The 12,440-nt window shown below is 49.4% G+C and overlaps 4 protein-coding genes across 5 annotated transcripts; 2 read left to right on the top strand and 2 right to left on the bottom strand.

Annotated features, from left to right (window-relative positions):
* Nucleotides 1-246: 246 nt before the first annotated feature.
* FOIG_13022 (uncharacterized protein) lies at nt 247-6,619 on the top strand (the record flags this gene model as incomplete). The annotated part of the gene is made up of 2 exons (XM_031214057.1): nt 247-559; nt 615-6,619. The coding sequence occupies 2 exons, from the start codon at nt 247-249 to the stop codon at nt 6,617-6,619; spliced, it is 6,318 nt and encodes a 2,105-aa protein (XP_031056205.1).
* A 382-nt stretch (nt 6,620-7,001) lies between these two features.
* FOIG_13021 (uncharacterized protein) lies at nt 7,002-7,991 on the top strand. The gene has a single exon (XM_031214056.1). The coding sequence runs from the start codon at nt 7,210-7,212 to the stop codon at nt 7,918-7,920; it is 711 nt and encodes a 236-aa protein (XP_031056204.1). The 5' UTR covers nt 7,002-7,209; the 3' UTR covers nt 7,921-7,991.
* Nucleotides 7,753-9,907, bottom strand: FOIG_13020 (homogentisate 1,2-dioxygenase). Its single transcript, XM_031214055.1, has 2 exons — nt 9,416-9,907; nt 7,753-9,360 (listed from the first exon to the last, which is right to left on the bottom strand). The coding sequence occupies exons 1-2, from the start codon at nt 9,481-9,483 to the stop codon at nt 8,016-8,018; spliced, it is 1,413 nt and encodes a 470-aa protein (XP_031056203.1). The 5' UTR covers nt 9,484-9,907; the 3' UTR covers nt 7,753-8,015.
* A 3-nt stretch (nt 9,908-9,910) lies between these two features.
* On the bottom strand, nt 9,911-11,403 carry FOIG_13019 (uncharacterized protein). 2 transcript variants are annotated; one of them, XM_031214053.1, is made up of 5 exons: nt 11,154-11,403; nt 10,876-11,060; nt 10,734-10,785; nt 10,484-10,667; nt 9,911-10,429 (listed from the first exon to the last, which is right to left on the bottom strand). In XM_031214053.1, the coding sequence occupies exons 2-5, from the start codon at nt 11,006-11,008 to the stop codon at nt 10,265-10,267; spliced, it is 534 nt and encodes a 177-aa protein (XP_031056201.1). In that variant the 5' UTR covers nt 11,009-11,060; nt 11,154-11,403; the 3' UTR covers nt 9,911-10,264. The 2 variants fall into 2 exon arrangements, with proteins under 2 accessions (XP_031056201.1, XP_031056202.1); XM_031214054.1 differs by having other exon boundaries at nt 9,911-10,667.
* Nucleotides 11,404-12,440: the final 1,037 nt, after the last annotated feature.

The following is a 12,440-nucleotide window of genomic DNA, read 5'->3' as shown; positions in this document are numbered from 1 at the left end:
TGGATGCTACTGCTACATTTCAGATTTTGAAACTTCTTTTCTTCATATTGGTGCACGTTATGGAGTGGCTCTGTGGTGCCGCGCATGCGTGGCGCTTAAGCCTCTCCCATGGGAGGGAGAACTGGTAGGCACTGCATACACATATATAGCGGACCCCTTCCTACTGCCAAGGCTTGCTCCATCGGCTCTCTTGATATTCATTCTATCTTATCATTCTATCTTTGGTCTATTCTTCAGCCCCTCACGATGAGCTTCACATCTCCCACCGGACAGTTCAAGCCCTACCAGGCCTTCGGCTCTGGGTCTTCATCGACAAAACCACCAGCTCAGTCTTTCTCATCAAGAGTTGACTTTAGCGACCAATCATACGATATGCCTTACTTTGCAGGTTCTGGTGTTTCTGTATCCAACCCTCAGACAAACTATGCGAGCACTGCGCCGAAACAGCCTGTCGCCGACGCTCCGCGAGGCTTTACACTGAAGCAATTATCAGACGCCCCAAAGACAAAGAGCTTTGACAAGAAGGGACTCTCCAACATTCCAAATACTTCTCAACAAGGTACTTGTGCTATAAGTATGACCGGTGCACACTTTGCTAACTTCATATTTTAAAGCTCAGCCTTCGCAACCTCTCAAGGCCAAGATAGATTACACAGAATTCCTTAAGAGCCTTGAGTTTCCCTCGATCGCCGACAGCAAGATTGGCCACGGCTCTGGAGATCTTGGTAAAAGTCAATGGTTGGTTCAAGAAGCTCTCTTCACCAAATGGAGGACTTCCAACGGGCTGCTTTGGCTGAGAGGTTCAGAAGGGAGTGGAAAGTCAACCTTGATGAAACAGGCTCTTGAGTCGTGCCAGGGGCCAAGTTCAATTCACTTGACCTACTCTTTCTTTCCTTCAGGAGACGAGACCAGAACACGTCTAGGACTATTCAAGTCCCTCCTACGCCAACTAGTCCCTCAGGCACCAGAGGCCTTCAAAGGCATCAAGGACAGGTTTGAGAAGATCCAGTCTTGCTTACCTCCCAAACAACAAGTAGCCTGGAACGCGCAAGAACTCTTGGATGAACTAATCAAAGTTCTTCCAAAGATCCTCAGAACCCATTCGGTCTCCATCTATGTCGATGGTCTCAATTACTCGGAAGGCGAAACGGCTCCCAAGCTTGTGCAAGACTTTTCCAAGTTGATCGAAAAGTCTCAGATTCCCACCAAGGATCCCGCGACAACTCATGGACTAAGAATCATCTTTTCCAGCACACCTTATCCTATGAAAGATCCTTTTCCTAGATTGTGTATTCAAGTTGACGAAAAGAATGGACCAAGTTTGAGAAGGTATTTGGAAGCACAGCTCTCCAATATTGACCTCAATACACAACGGTTGGTCTCAACTAAGGCCGGCTCTTCTTTCATCTCGGCTCGTTTGATCGTCAATCACATCAAGCTCTTCGGACCTGGGCAGTCATCTCTTGTTCAACAGCCATCGCCTACACCCGCGCCAATCTCTTTCTTGCTCGGCGCTTACTTCCAGGACATGGCACACCAGGGGAGCAATGGTCTCCTTTCACTCTTTAAATGGTGTTGCTTGTCATCGGGGCCACTTAGTCTGCCTGATCTTCGGGTCGTTTTGGCTCTCGATGCCCTCCCTAAATTTGGTTCCATCAAGGAATTGTCACAGATGGAGTACTTTACTCGATTTGGTTCTGATGAGAGTTTTCAATCCTGGATCAAGACTACTTCTTGGGGTCTTCTTGAAGCTGTGACTGTGGGTGGTCAGAAAGTTGTGAAGCCTATGCATGACAGCGTGTCGGATTTCTTTATCTCGAAGGGGTTGGACATCCTTTCTTACAAAGCTCAGGCTGCAGGCACCACAACCTCTCCTCTTCAGCAGGCTCATCATTCCATCGCCACTTGCCTCCTGCGATACCTCGCAATCCTGTCCAAGGAACCAAGATGGGAGTCGATGACTCGCACAGACCCAACACTCCGACTCGCCGGATACGCTGGGGCTAGCTGGTCTTATCACATCACTTCTGCAGGCTTGGGAAAACCAGAAGCCTCGAAGATCCTGAAGATTTTGGGTTGGCCATCGGATCAAACACTCAATGTCTTGGTCAAGCTTGGCCTTGGCGGTCTCCAGGGGACACTCTGGACTCACCTATTTGCCATTTATGGCCATGCTCACTTACTTTCAGTCGCTACTAGAAAAGCTGGAAATGATGTCCTTGACGTCCAGGATCGCCAAAAGAGGACGCCTTTACACCTGGCTGCTCTTCATGGCCACTCAACTGTATCAAAGCAACTTCTCAAGTCGGGAGCAAAGACAAATGGCCAAGCAGTTAGCGGGGATACAGCCCTTCACTTTGCGGTCCTTCAAGGTCACCAAAGTATCATGAAATACCTGCTTGAGCGTGACCCGAATTTGGTCTCTGTAGCAGATGGTCAATCGCACACGCCACTGTTTTCAGCCGTCTTTCGTGGAAGCTCGTCTGCAGTGAGGCTTTTGCTTGATAAAAGAGCTGATCTCAGGGCTCTTGACACATATGGCAACTCTGTCCTACATCATGCTGTGAATACAGAAAAGTCCAGTGTCATAAAGTTGCTTCTGGATAGTGGCTCAGACGTCAATCGACAGAATGCACAGGGTCGTACCCCTCTACATCTTGCCATTGTTGGAGATCATTCTTCTGCTGTCAAGGCATTACTTGAGAGATATTCTCGAACAGATATTGCAGATAATCTCGGCAGAAGAGCTCTCCACGAGGCGGTTTTGTCAGGGAACAAGGCTTGTACGCAACTTCTCTTGAAGCACAGAGTGGCTGTTGATGCAAGGGATAACGACGGCCAGACGGCGTTAGTATATGCTATTCAAGGCCGCCACGGGAGCCTCTTGAAGCTTTTGCTCGAAGGAGGTATTGATATCAATGCCATGGACAAGTATGGTTTCACCATGATCATGGTTGCTGTTAAAGCGTCTGACGAGAAACTCACCCGAATCCTATTGGAAAAGAATCCGGATCTTGATCGACTAAGTCGTGAAGGACACACCGTCGCTTTCTATGCCATTTTCAGAGGGAAAGCAGTATCTTTTCTGTCCAAAGAAGAACAATCGATCGCTTCGTTGCTCTTCAGACGCTATCAGAAAAGGTATAAGGTTTGGCATCCTGAGTGGAAGGAGTGTCAACAAGAGTTCATGGCCAAACATGGGAAGAAGAAAGACGCAAGCAGTAAGATGAAGAATAAAGTCAAACCTTCCAAGGTTAAGAATGCCCCCCTGACATCAAACACCGATGCTGCTTCAAAGCCTCCCAAGTCTCGAAGATCCTCCAAGGTTCCGGCCAATATCGTCTCAAAGACACCCAGTAGTGTCCCTAAAGCCCGAGCTGATGAACTTAAGAGACCTCAAGAGGCTCAAGGACCTCCTAAGCCTGCACCGCAGAATGAAATGACAGGAAAGCCCCAGAGCCAGGGTCAGAGCCAAAGTCGGCCTCAGGCGACGGCAAACACATCCGCTCCTTTAGCCCCTAGCAACTCAGTGCCGAAGGTCTCTACGGGAGTGCAAGGAAACCAGATGACTACCCTCAGTAGCTCTATGGTAGCATCAGTAAAGCCAGGGACGCAGCAATCTAGACCACTTTCCTCCTTCGCGAGTTACCAACCTCCTCGGATCCCCAGCGGGAGTGGAAGTGGAAGTGGAAGTGGAAGTGTTTCAGATGCCAAAGCCAAGGAACAGTCTTCAAAGCTTCCCCAAGCTCCTTATCATGGTGGCCCCTCTTCTACTTCTGTTCCGGCGAAAGCGCCCATGGTACAGAGAGGAAGTTGGGATATTTACAGTTCCCTAGCATCAGGCTCTCCAGCACCTGCTCAGACCGTACAGTCTCAGAAGGCGTATGTTCCATATCCTGGTACGCCCCAAACAAGCCCGGGAGCAAGTCCGGCTTCAGCCCAGTGCTTCCAAACGTTCCAACCATTTTCATCCGTCCAAGCCCAAAAGACTTCTTCACCCACAGCCCCAGTGCCTTCGAGTCAGTTTGAGAAGAGGTATTCGGTACCCTCACTTAACTCTTGGGGGCAGCCTGGAATTAGCGGTTCTGCCTCTGCCTCTCCAGCTAGCCAGAATGCACCAGCACAAGCATATCAAGCATTTGGAGCCACGTCCCAAAAGCCGAATATGACACAGCAACAGATTAATGCACCTTATCAGAAGCCTGCAAATCCAGTACCTGCAGCCAAACCTCATATGCCTCAGGTAATACGCAAACCTGTCGGAGGAAAGCCTGCTATGCAAGCAGCGGCTGAGAAGCCCACTCAACAATCTTCGTTTCTTCCGTGGCAACAACCGCAAGCTCCAGCAGGAGCAAAGTCTCCTCCGGTACCAATCCAGGCACAAGTTGGTACGACACAGTCCTGGCTGAGCAAGCCGCATATCCCTGCCGGCCCAGCACAGACTCCCACGAGCAAGTCACAAGCTCCAACAAGTACGACGCAGTCTATGCCAGGGAAGAGTCCAGGTCCAAGTGGTGCAAGTGTTCCAGTGCCATATCTACCAAACAAGGCTCCAGCTTCTACTGGGACGTCACAGCCTGCACCTACCAAGGACCAAGTTCATCCTGTGACAGTACAAGCTCCACCAGGAAAGCCTCCAGCTCAAGGTGGTATGCCTCCAAGAAAACCTCAAGCGGCTCCTGGGGTAGTACAGCCCCAGATGTCCAAGCCCCAAGGACAAGCTCAGGCTCATCCGCCGAGTGGAAACACAGCCCCTGTACCACACAAGGCTCAAGCTCCTCCCGGAGAAACACAACCTCAAGTTGCCAAACCAGCAGCAGTACCACCCAAGTCTCAAACACCGACTGGAGCAGTACAACCCCAAACAGCCAAACCTCAGGCACAAAATGTTAAAGCAGAGCCCCAAGCACACAAGGTGCAGGGTCCCCCAGGAACTTCGCAGACTCCATCAGGAAAGTCTCAGGGTCAGGGAGGTTTACTTTCACAGAAACCTCAAGTATTTACTTCAAAAGTTCAGAGTCAACCAACAAAGCCTTCAGTCCAAGGCGGTACATCTGCACAGAAGCAGCCTGCAGTCCCGAAGCCTTCTGTCGCAGCCCCTGCAAAGCCTTCTGCTACCTCTACTCAGCCTCAAAAGGCAACGCCCGATCAGAGAAAGCCTGTCCCATCACATACTGGACCAACCCCCGGAGGTGTCAAGTCTCCTACGAGCATCCTAGTACAGGGGAGTTCTGGCCAGAAACCCAATCAGTACATCGACAAGAATTCCACGATATCTCCAGTACCTCATTATAGTGAAGCCTTCTTCCGTGGACAAAACGGCGAACAGACGCAAACCTCAACTTTTACGTCAACCAGAGAATTTACAAACAGCTACGACCCAAACACACAACAGACGGGTACGAGTAGTATGTCCAGTGGCAAGATGGCTGCAGCTGCCGGCGTTGGCGTTTTGGCTGGAGCTGGTGGTGGTTATTTCCTGTCTTCCGAGATTCGTGAAAATTACTCTAATCCAAGCATCACCGATGATAGCAGCTACATCCACATGGATGCAGGTATGAGCCAGCAATCTACATATGACTCTGATCGGGAACTGGAAACACATGTGGAGTTTTCAAATCATTCTGAAGAGTTTTCCGAGTCTGAAGACGAAGCCAACTCTACCAACGACAGTGGCTCTGATGGCTTTTTGTCCGATGAAGAGTATGAGCTTTCAGACTCCGAGGTTTCTGGAGGGCAAGCTTCATCCGATGATGAGACCTCGGATTGGGGAGAGTCAGACGCAGAATCGATTCATGAAGACTCGGACTCTGATGAAATTGATATGGATAGCCCATACATGTCCGCCGATTTTACAGATAGTGAAGCTTCAGAAGCAGGCCAAGCTAGTGCTGGAGAAGTCTCCGAATCTGACGAGGAAGAGTCTGTTAACAATGAATCCGAGGATGAGCTCGACGATTCGGTTCAGTCTATGGGATTTCAGCACCAGAGTTACGCCGACCAGCAGTATCAACATCAAGGGTACTTCAATGAACAATACCAACAACCCATACCTGAAGAACCTGAGTCTGAGGAAGATGTCCAGCCAAGTTTCCAATCTCAGTATCAGCAACAAGGTTATTTCAATGGTCAATATCAGCAACAGGTAGCTCAGCAAAGCGAGTCAGAAGAGGACGAACCACAAGCTTTTCACCAACAGTATCAACAGCAAGGTTACTACAATCAACACAATCAAGTCGCTGAGCAGATTGAATCGGAAGAGGATGAGCCACAGAATTTCCAGACCCAGCAGCAACAACAGCAGCAGGGCTACTATGGTGGGCATCAGCAAAATCAAGCGCCTGAACAAAGCGAGTCTGAAGAAGAGCCCTATCAACAACAGTACCAGCAGCAGGCTTACCATCGTGGGCAGCATCAACAACAAGCAACTCAGCAACACGATTCTGAAGATGAAGGGCAACAAGTTGGGCACAGATCTGGTAATTACGACAGTGACCAAGAGGTTGAGAGTGATCAAGACATGAATAATGGCTATAGCAGCGATGAACAGGATCAGCAGGCTACCAGTGGACAATACAGTGGAGGAGGCTGGGGCAACAACTATGATTCTGATTATTAGTGGGATGAAAGACTTGCAGTTGTTGGTTGTTATCGTGTTGGAAATGATTGGAGTTGAATGGTTCCGTCTAGAAACGAGTTTTGGATATGTAAAAGATTGAATATTCTCATACTAGCTCTGATGATTGACAAGGCCAATTATGACAGCGGAAACGGTCGTGTGAATACCAACTAAACCCGAAGTGAGAGGCCCTTTCAACCGTTATAACTGTGTATCAAGACCTTCAGAACATAGTGACTCACGCCGAACAGAGGTCACCTAAGTTTAGGATACTATCCTAAACTGACCACTAAGATTAGAGCACAATGCATGAACTCATCATAAATAACCATAAAATTACCCTGTTTTTCTATAAAGCCGCTAGTTTATTTCGGATTGTTCACCATTTTCTTGGACGACTCCATAGTAGAACCCCACGGGGCTATGCTTCGAAGAGAAGTGGATCGAGTATCATGCATTCAAGAGAACTAATACCTCAATCGTAGTGAAACAATTTCTCATAATTATCCGCTGAGCGTATAAATACTCCTTCCCCCTCTCACTTCTTCTCATTGTTCACGAGACCAAAAACTCACAATCTCACCATCAAAATGTCGTCCTCAGATATCCGAGTCGAGCCAATCACCAATCCCGGCGACTTCACGCAGGCTTTCAGAGCCGTCGCTAATGCATTTGGCCACCAAACCCGTGATGCCATCTGGATGGCCTTCAACCCAGGCTGGGATACTCCTGAGGGTGAAAGAGTCGGTACTCAACGTCTAGTTGATCGCTTTTCACACATCACCATGAACCAGGACGGTCAACCCAACACCATCTTTGTAAAAGCCACCATCGACAACACCATCGCTGGCCTCGCTATATGGGAACAAGCCTCTGTTGTTCCAGGCTATGGCAATCCCCCCAGTGATCTTGAAGCATCGGGTTATTTAAAGATGTTGTACCCTGGAAACGAAAAGGAGCAGAGATTTCTTGCTCAGGCGGATAAGTCACTCTTTGGACGACGAATTGAGATCATCAACGAGAAAGCTGAGGCATCTCCCCCTGCAGTTTTTGTAATGGATCTTTGTGCTGTTGATCCAAAGTTTCAGAAAAGGGGGCTTGCGTCTAAGATGGTGCAATATGGCCTTGATGAGGCCAAGAGAAGGAATTTGGAGTGCGTTACTGAGGGATCGACCATGGGAAGGTCGGTGTATTTGAAGTTGGGCTTTAAGCAAGAGGGTCCTGAGACGGTCTATAACATGGATTATGAGTTCAAGGATAGGGACTTGCCATCCAATGTCGTTCTAAGGACAGGCATCTAAAACCAAAGCGAATGAAATAGAATATAAAATGTCTCATATTGTATGACAATTTGCTCATCGTTACTCGTGCCCAATCTCGTCGCCAATTTTGTTTCTTACAGGGTATGAGGCTTCACCTTCAATCCTTCGGGCATCTTCCAATGATTAACAACACCACCCCAACTCTCCTCGTTATATCCCTCCTGGACCTTTTGACAGGTTCTCAATCCCCACTGTGTAACACCAACCATCAAACAACTCTCAAACATAAACGCACAACTTCCTGTTCCAACCTTGGCAGGCTTAAGCTCTGCGTTCCTGGCACCCTCTGTGCTCTCTGCGTCAGGGCCGTGACCGCTCATGACGTTGTGAAGACTTGCACCACCGGGGACAAAACCACCTGCGCCGCCCTTCTTGGCATCGTAACCACCTTGGATCAGACCCATGAACTCGCTCATCGTGTTTCGGTGATACCACGGTGGTCGGAACGTATCTTCACCGACGAGCCAGCGTGGTGGGAAGATTACAAAGTCGGCTACTGCTGTACCAGGAGTGTTGGTTGGTGCTGAGAGAACGGTGAAGATAGATGGGTCAGGATGATCGAAGGAGATAGTGCCGATAGTGTTGAAGCGCCCGAGGTCGTACTTGTAAGGATAGTAATTTCCATGCCAGGCTACCACATCGAAGGGAGTATGAGCTTGCACAGTCTTGAAGAGGTTATTGTTGAACTTGACGGAAACAGTATACTTGCTAGACCCCTCAGAAGCAGTAGCTCCAAAGTCTTCAGAGAAGCAAGCAACGGGAGACTGGAAGTCACGAGCATTGGCAAGGCCGTTTGAACCAATTGGACCAAGCTCAGGGAGGTTGAAGTGACCTTGATAAAGCTCAAGAGCATAACCACGGGCTGGGCCGGAGGGAAGATGGACTTGGTACTTGACGCCTCGGGGGATGACAGCAATTTCCATGGGTCGAACAAGAAGCCAACCGAACTCGGTGCGGATATCAAGAGCGCCCTCTTGTGCGACGATGAGAAGATCACCGTCGGCAGAGTAGAATGCTGATTTCTCATCCATGCTCTTTCCAGCGGCATAGATATACATACCCAGTCCTTCCTTGAGTGTAGGATCTCCAGCACCAGCAACGAGCCTCAAACCAGTGACAAAGTCTAGATCCTTGGATTCATTGTGGTCAAAGGGATCCCAACGGAGCTGGTTGGGGATGTAGTGCAATTTTCCATCCTCAGCGCCGTCGAGAGTCTTGTTAGTGTCGCCTGTTGACCTTGTATCCTCTTGGTAAGGAGGATGCGCGCAGGATGGTAGAACGCGGTATAGCCATGTCTGCTTATTCTCGTGTCGCGGTGCAGTAAAGGCAGTCCCAGAGAGTTTCTCGGCGTAGAGACCGTATGGTGGCTTCTGAGGAGAATTGTGTCCGATGGGCAAAGCACCATCAACAGCTTCAGATCTAGCAAGTAATCAGAAAATATTCGCAACCCGCGCAGAACAGAAATGATACTTACTCTAAATAACAGTTGAAGCCATTCTGATATCTGTACTTCTCCTTGAGATCAAACGTTGTGACAGGCATCTTGGTATCCTTTGACTGTTTAAGTTTGAGTGTCGTTTCCCCTCAGTAAATGGGCGAACAAGAAGCTTATAACTGCGTTCCCACGGCTTTGCGAACTTCCTGTCTCGATCAACGGATGACGTTCTGTAGCCGTGTAAGCCGTCAACTGTCAATTCCGCACTGAGTATGGAAAACGGCCCGACGTTAGCCGGGGAAGCATTGCGCCTGTGTTCCGCTGATGAATGTTACCTGACAGAGGGAAATAAGCCCGATAACAGCTGATTTTATCGCATATGGCCGGAATAAGTTTCTGTAGAATATGGAAGCTAATTAGTTATATCAACCAAGGTGTAGCTGGGCTTGGAGATTTCCGACCGGAAACTAGCTCAAGGATTTCCGATTATAGGTAACCGAAGCCATCGCCGCGGGGTAACTCATGTGGGCCTCATGAGTGAGGAGCTTAAGCCGGGGAACATGTGGGCAATTGGCTCATCATGTCTTCTCAAATTCAACTTCAGTTGGCAATTAACTTCAGAGTTCATGAACTTCCAATTGTGTGGGGAATGTATAAATTATATCGAGGAACCACGATACATGGAACCTCAAACGCCGACCGAATCGACCAGCGATAACAAGAACTATAGAGGTGTACACCAAGCGACGCTTCCAGCAGTCGCAAACAACATGACCAGGCCGAGAATATCTAGACGCAATATCCCGAGCGCCGACTCGCAACGAAACCAGCGAAACGAACAAGAATTATAGGAACTATTGAGACAGATACCGGAGTGGAATGAAGCTATTACTCGTCTTGCTTCTTGTTCTTCTTCTTCTTTCCACCACCGGAAGGACCACCCAATGTTGTGCTTGTGGGCTGAGCCTGAAGGTGAACAACAAGTTGGGTCCATGACTCTTCCTTGTCCCACTCGAAACCAGCGAGGTAGGGCTTGTCGAGCTCATCATCGGCCTGGGTATGTCAGTCAGTATTCTTAGGGAGGGTGGCTCAGAGGTCCAAACATACCCGCTTCTTATATGCCTTGTGGATAGCGTCTAGTGCATCCTTGATTGTTACACCCTTGAGGTTTCGTGCTGTTACCTCCTTTCCTAGTGGGAAGTGAAGGTCGATTCTCTTGACGGGCGGTTTTGACAGATGAAGCTTGAGGATGGCAGGGTCTTCTATTGTGTTGGGACTGGTGTTGATCTTCCTATACGAATGGGTCAGTGGCTGTTTCTTGATGCATGTGCAAGTCGAATTGCGGGGTTTAACTCACCATCCCGTCTTCTGGGTCTCGGGTGCGAGCTCGAGGTCAATGCCCTCGGCCTCTAAAGAAAAGGGTCAGAGAGAGGTCTTAACGGTGCCCTCATGGCCTATCCGATATCGGAAGGAGACAGGGTAGTGATGTCAAAGCTTACCAAGGTCATTGACGTTGTAAACGCCAGGTGCTGCTGCTGAGCTTTGTCGCCGCGTCTTCTTGTCATCCTTGGCGGGAGGTGAGCTTGAGAGGCCCTGAACGGCTGAATCGACCTTGGAGAGAGGTTCCGTCATTTTGAGTTGTTGTTATGTGGTTGATCGAGAAGATCTGATTTGATAGTTGATTCTGTTAAAAAAGAGAGTAAGGTTAGTGATGATGTTGTAGAAAAGAGGTGTTGGAGGGAGGAATGGTGGTGCATATAAAAGAGGATGTACGAACCTTTTGCGTTAAAAGCAGAAGATTGTAAGTGAGATTGGATTGCTGTTGTGCTTTGAAGGTGTGATGAGGAGGGAGGAGAGGGAAAGGGCTAGATGGAGGGGAAGGGGTTGTTACTTATTGCATTCACAAACGCACTTGCCATTCGGCGTCGTCCATGTCCGATGTTTGCATTGGGGCATGCAAATCCTCAGTCATCCAAGGCTTCACTCACTCATTTGCATTACTATACTGCACTGTACCGTACCTACTGAGCTGTCGTCAGACTGGGCGGGGTAACTGCCCACCTCACACCTCACCCGGAACGGAAGGGAAGGACGAGACCTAGGGGGGTATGAGTATCATTGTGGTGACAGAGGAGTCTGTGCCTGCGCCTGCGCCTCGCTCCGTTCCTCGAACCAAAGCAATCAATGCTACTCTAGTCGATGTACAGTTACAAGCAACTACGGATGCATTCAAGTTATTGTGGATTCCATCATTACACACTGTTGCGTTGCGTTGTGTTGTGTTCTGATAAACGCTGTTGGACAATCGCGTGACTTTGGCCTGACGGAAGGCGTGACGCCCCTGGCTCCAAGCTCAGCAGACCAGACCTGGAGCCGCAACGGGTTTAGCGCCGGCGCGATGCAAACCCACTGACGCAGGGAACCCGCTCTACGTACCGGTCTGGTACCCGCTTAGAGACCACCTCGGGTTAGCGCAGTGCACCACAATCCGGGGAAAGCTTGTCCTGGGATCCACTGCGATCGGTCGTTGTGGGTTGTGGCGCGTGTGCAAATGGGCCTGGTCGATCGAGTGATTGAGTGGTGAGTGGACACAGAGCAGTTGACGCTCGCGGAAGGCCGCGGGAGAATCATGAGGTCAATCATTAATGTCGATACGGTGAGGGAATTGGGAAATGAAAGGTGAAGATACGGAAACAGATCTTGAGAGGGGAAGGCGTGGCCGATCAGGACATACCAACAAGATTGGCACTTTGGTTTGATTCAGCCATGCCATCCATTCCCTTGTCCCCCTTGGTCATGAGCTATGACGAGGGATCGCCAGTTGCGTTTCTGCCCCTCACAGGCTCATTCATCCCGTGGCCCCCGGAGACTTCGGCTCGCGGATGCGGTGCGGTGCTTTGGCGCCTGTTGGCTTCAACTTACAACTCACCTGACTATTGATATGTCCTAGACATGACTGTACTGCGTCTGGACATGCATCGACAGCATCTAGGCATCCTAAGGTCGTGGCTAAGGAGCAAGAGGCACCTTTGTCGTAAAGACGACATCGATGGAGACTCTTCTG

The sequence above is a fragment of the Fusarium odoratissimum genome (assembly GCF_000260195.1).
Source record: "Fusarium odoratissimum NRRL 54006 unplaced genomic scaffold supercont1.30, whole genome shotgun sequence".
Classification (NCBI taxonomy): Eukaryota; Fungi; Ascomycota; class Sordariomycetes; order Hypocreales; family Nectriaceae; genus Fusarium; species Fusarium odoratissimum.
Note: the sequence above shows the minus strand (reverse complement) of the source record. Positions and strands in the feature narration are given on the sequence as shown.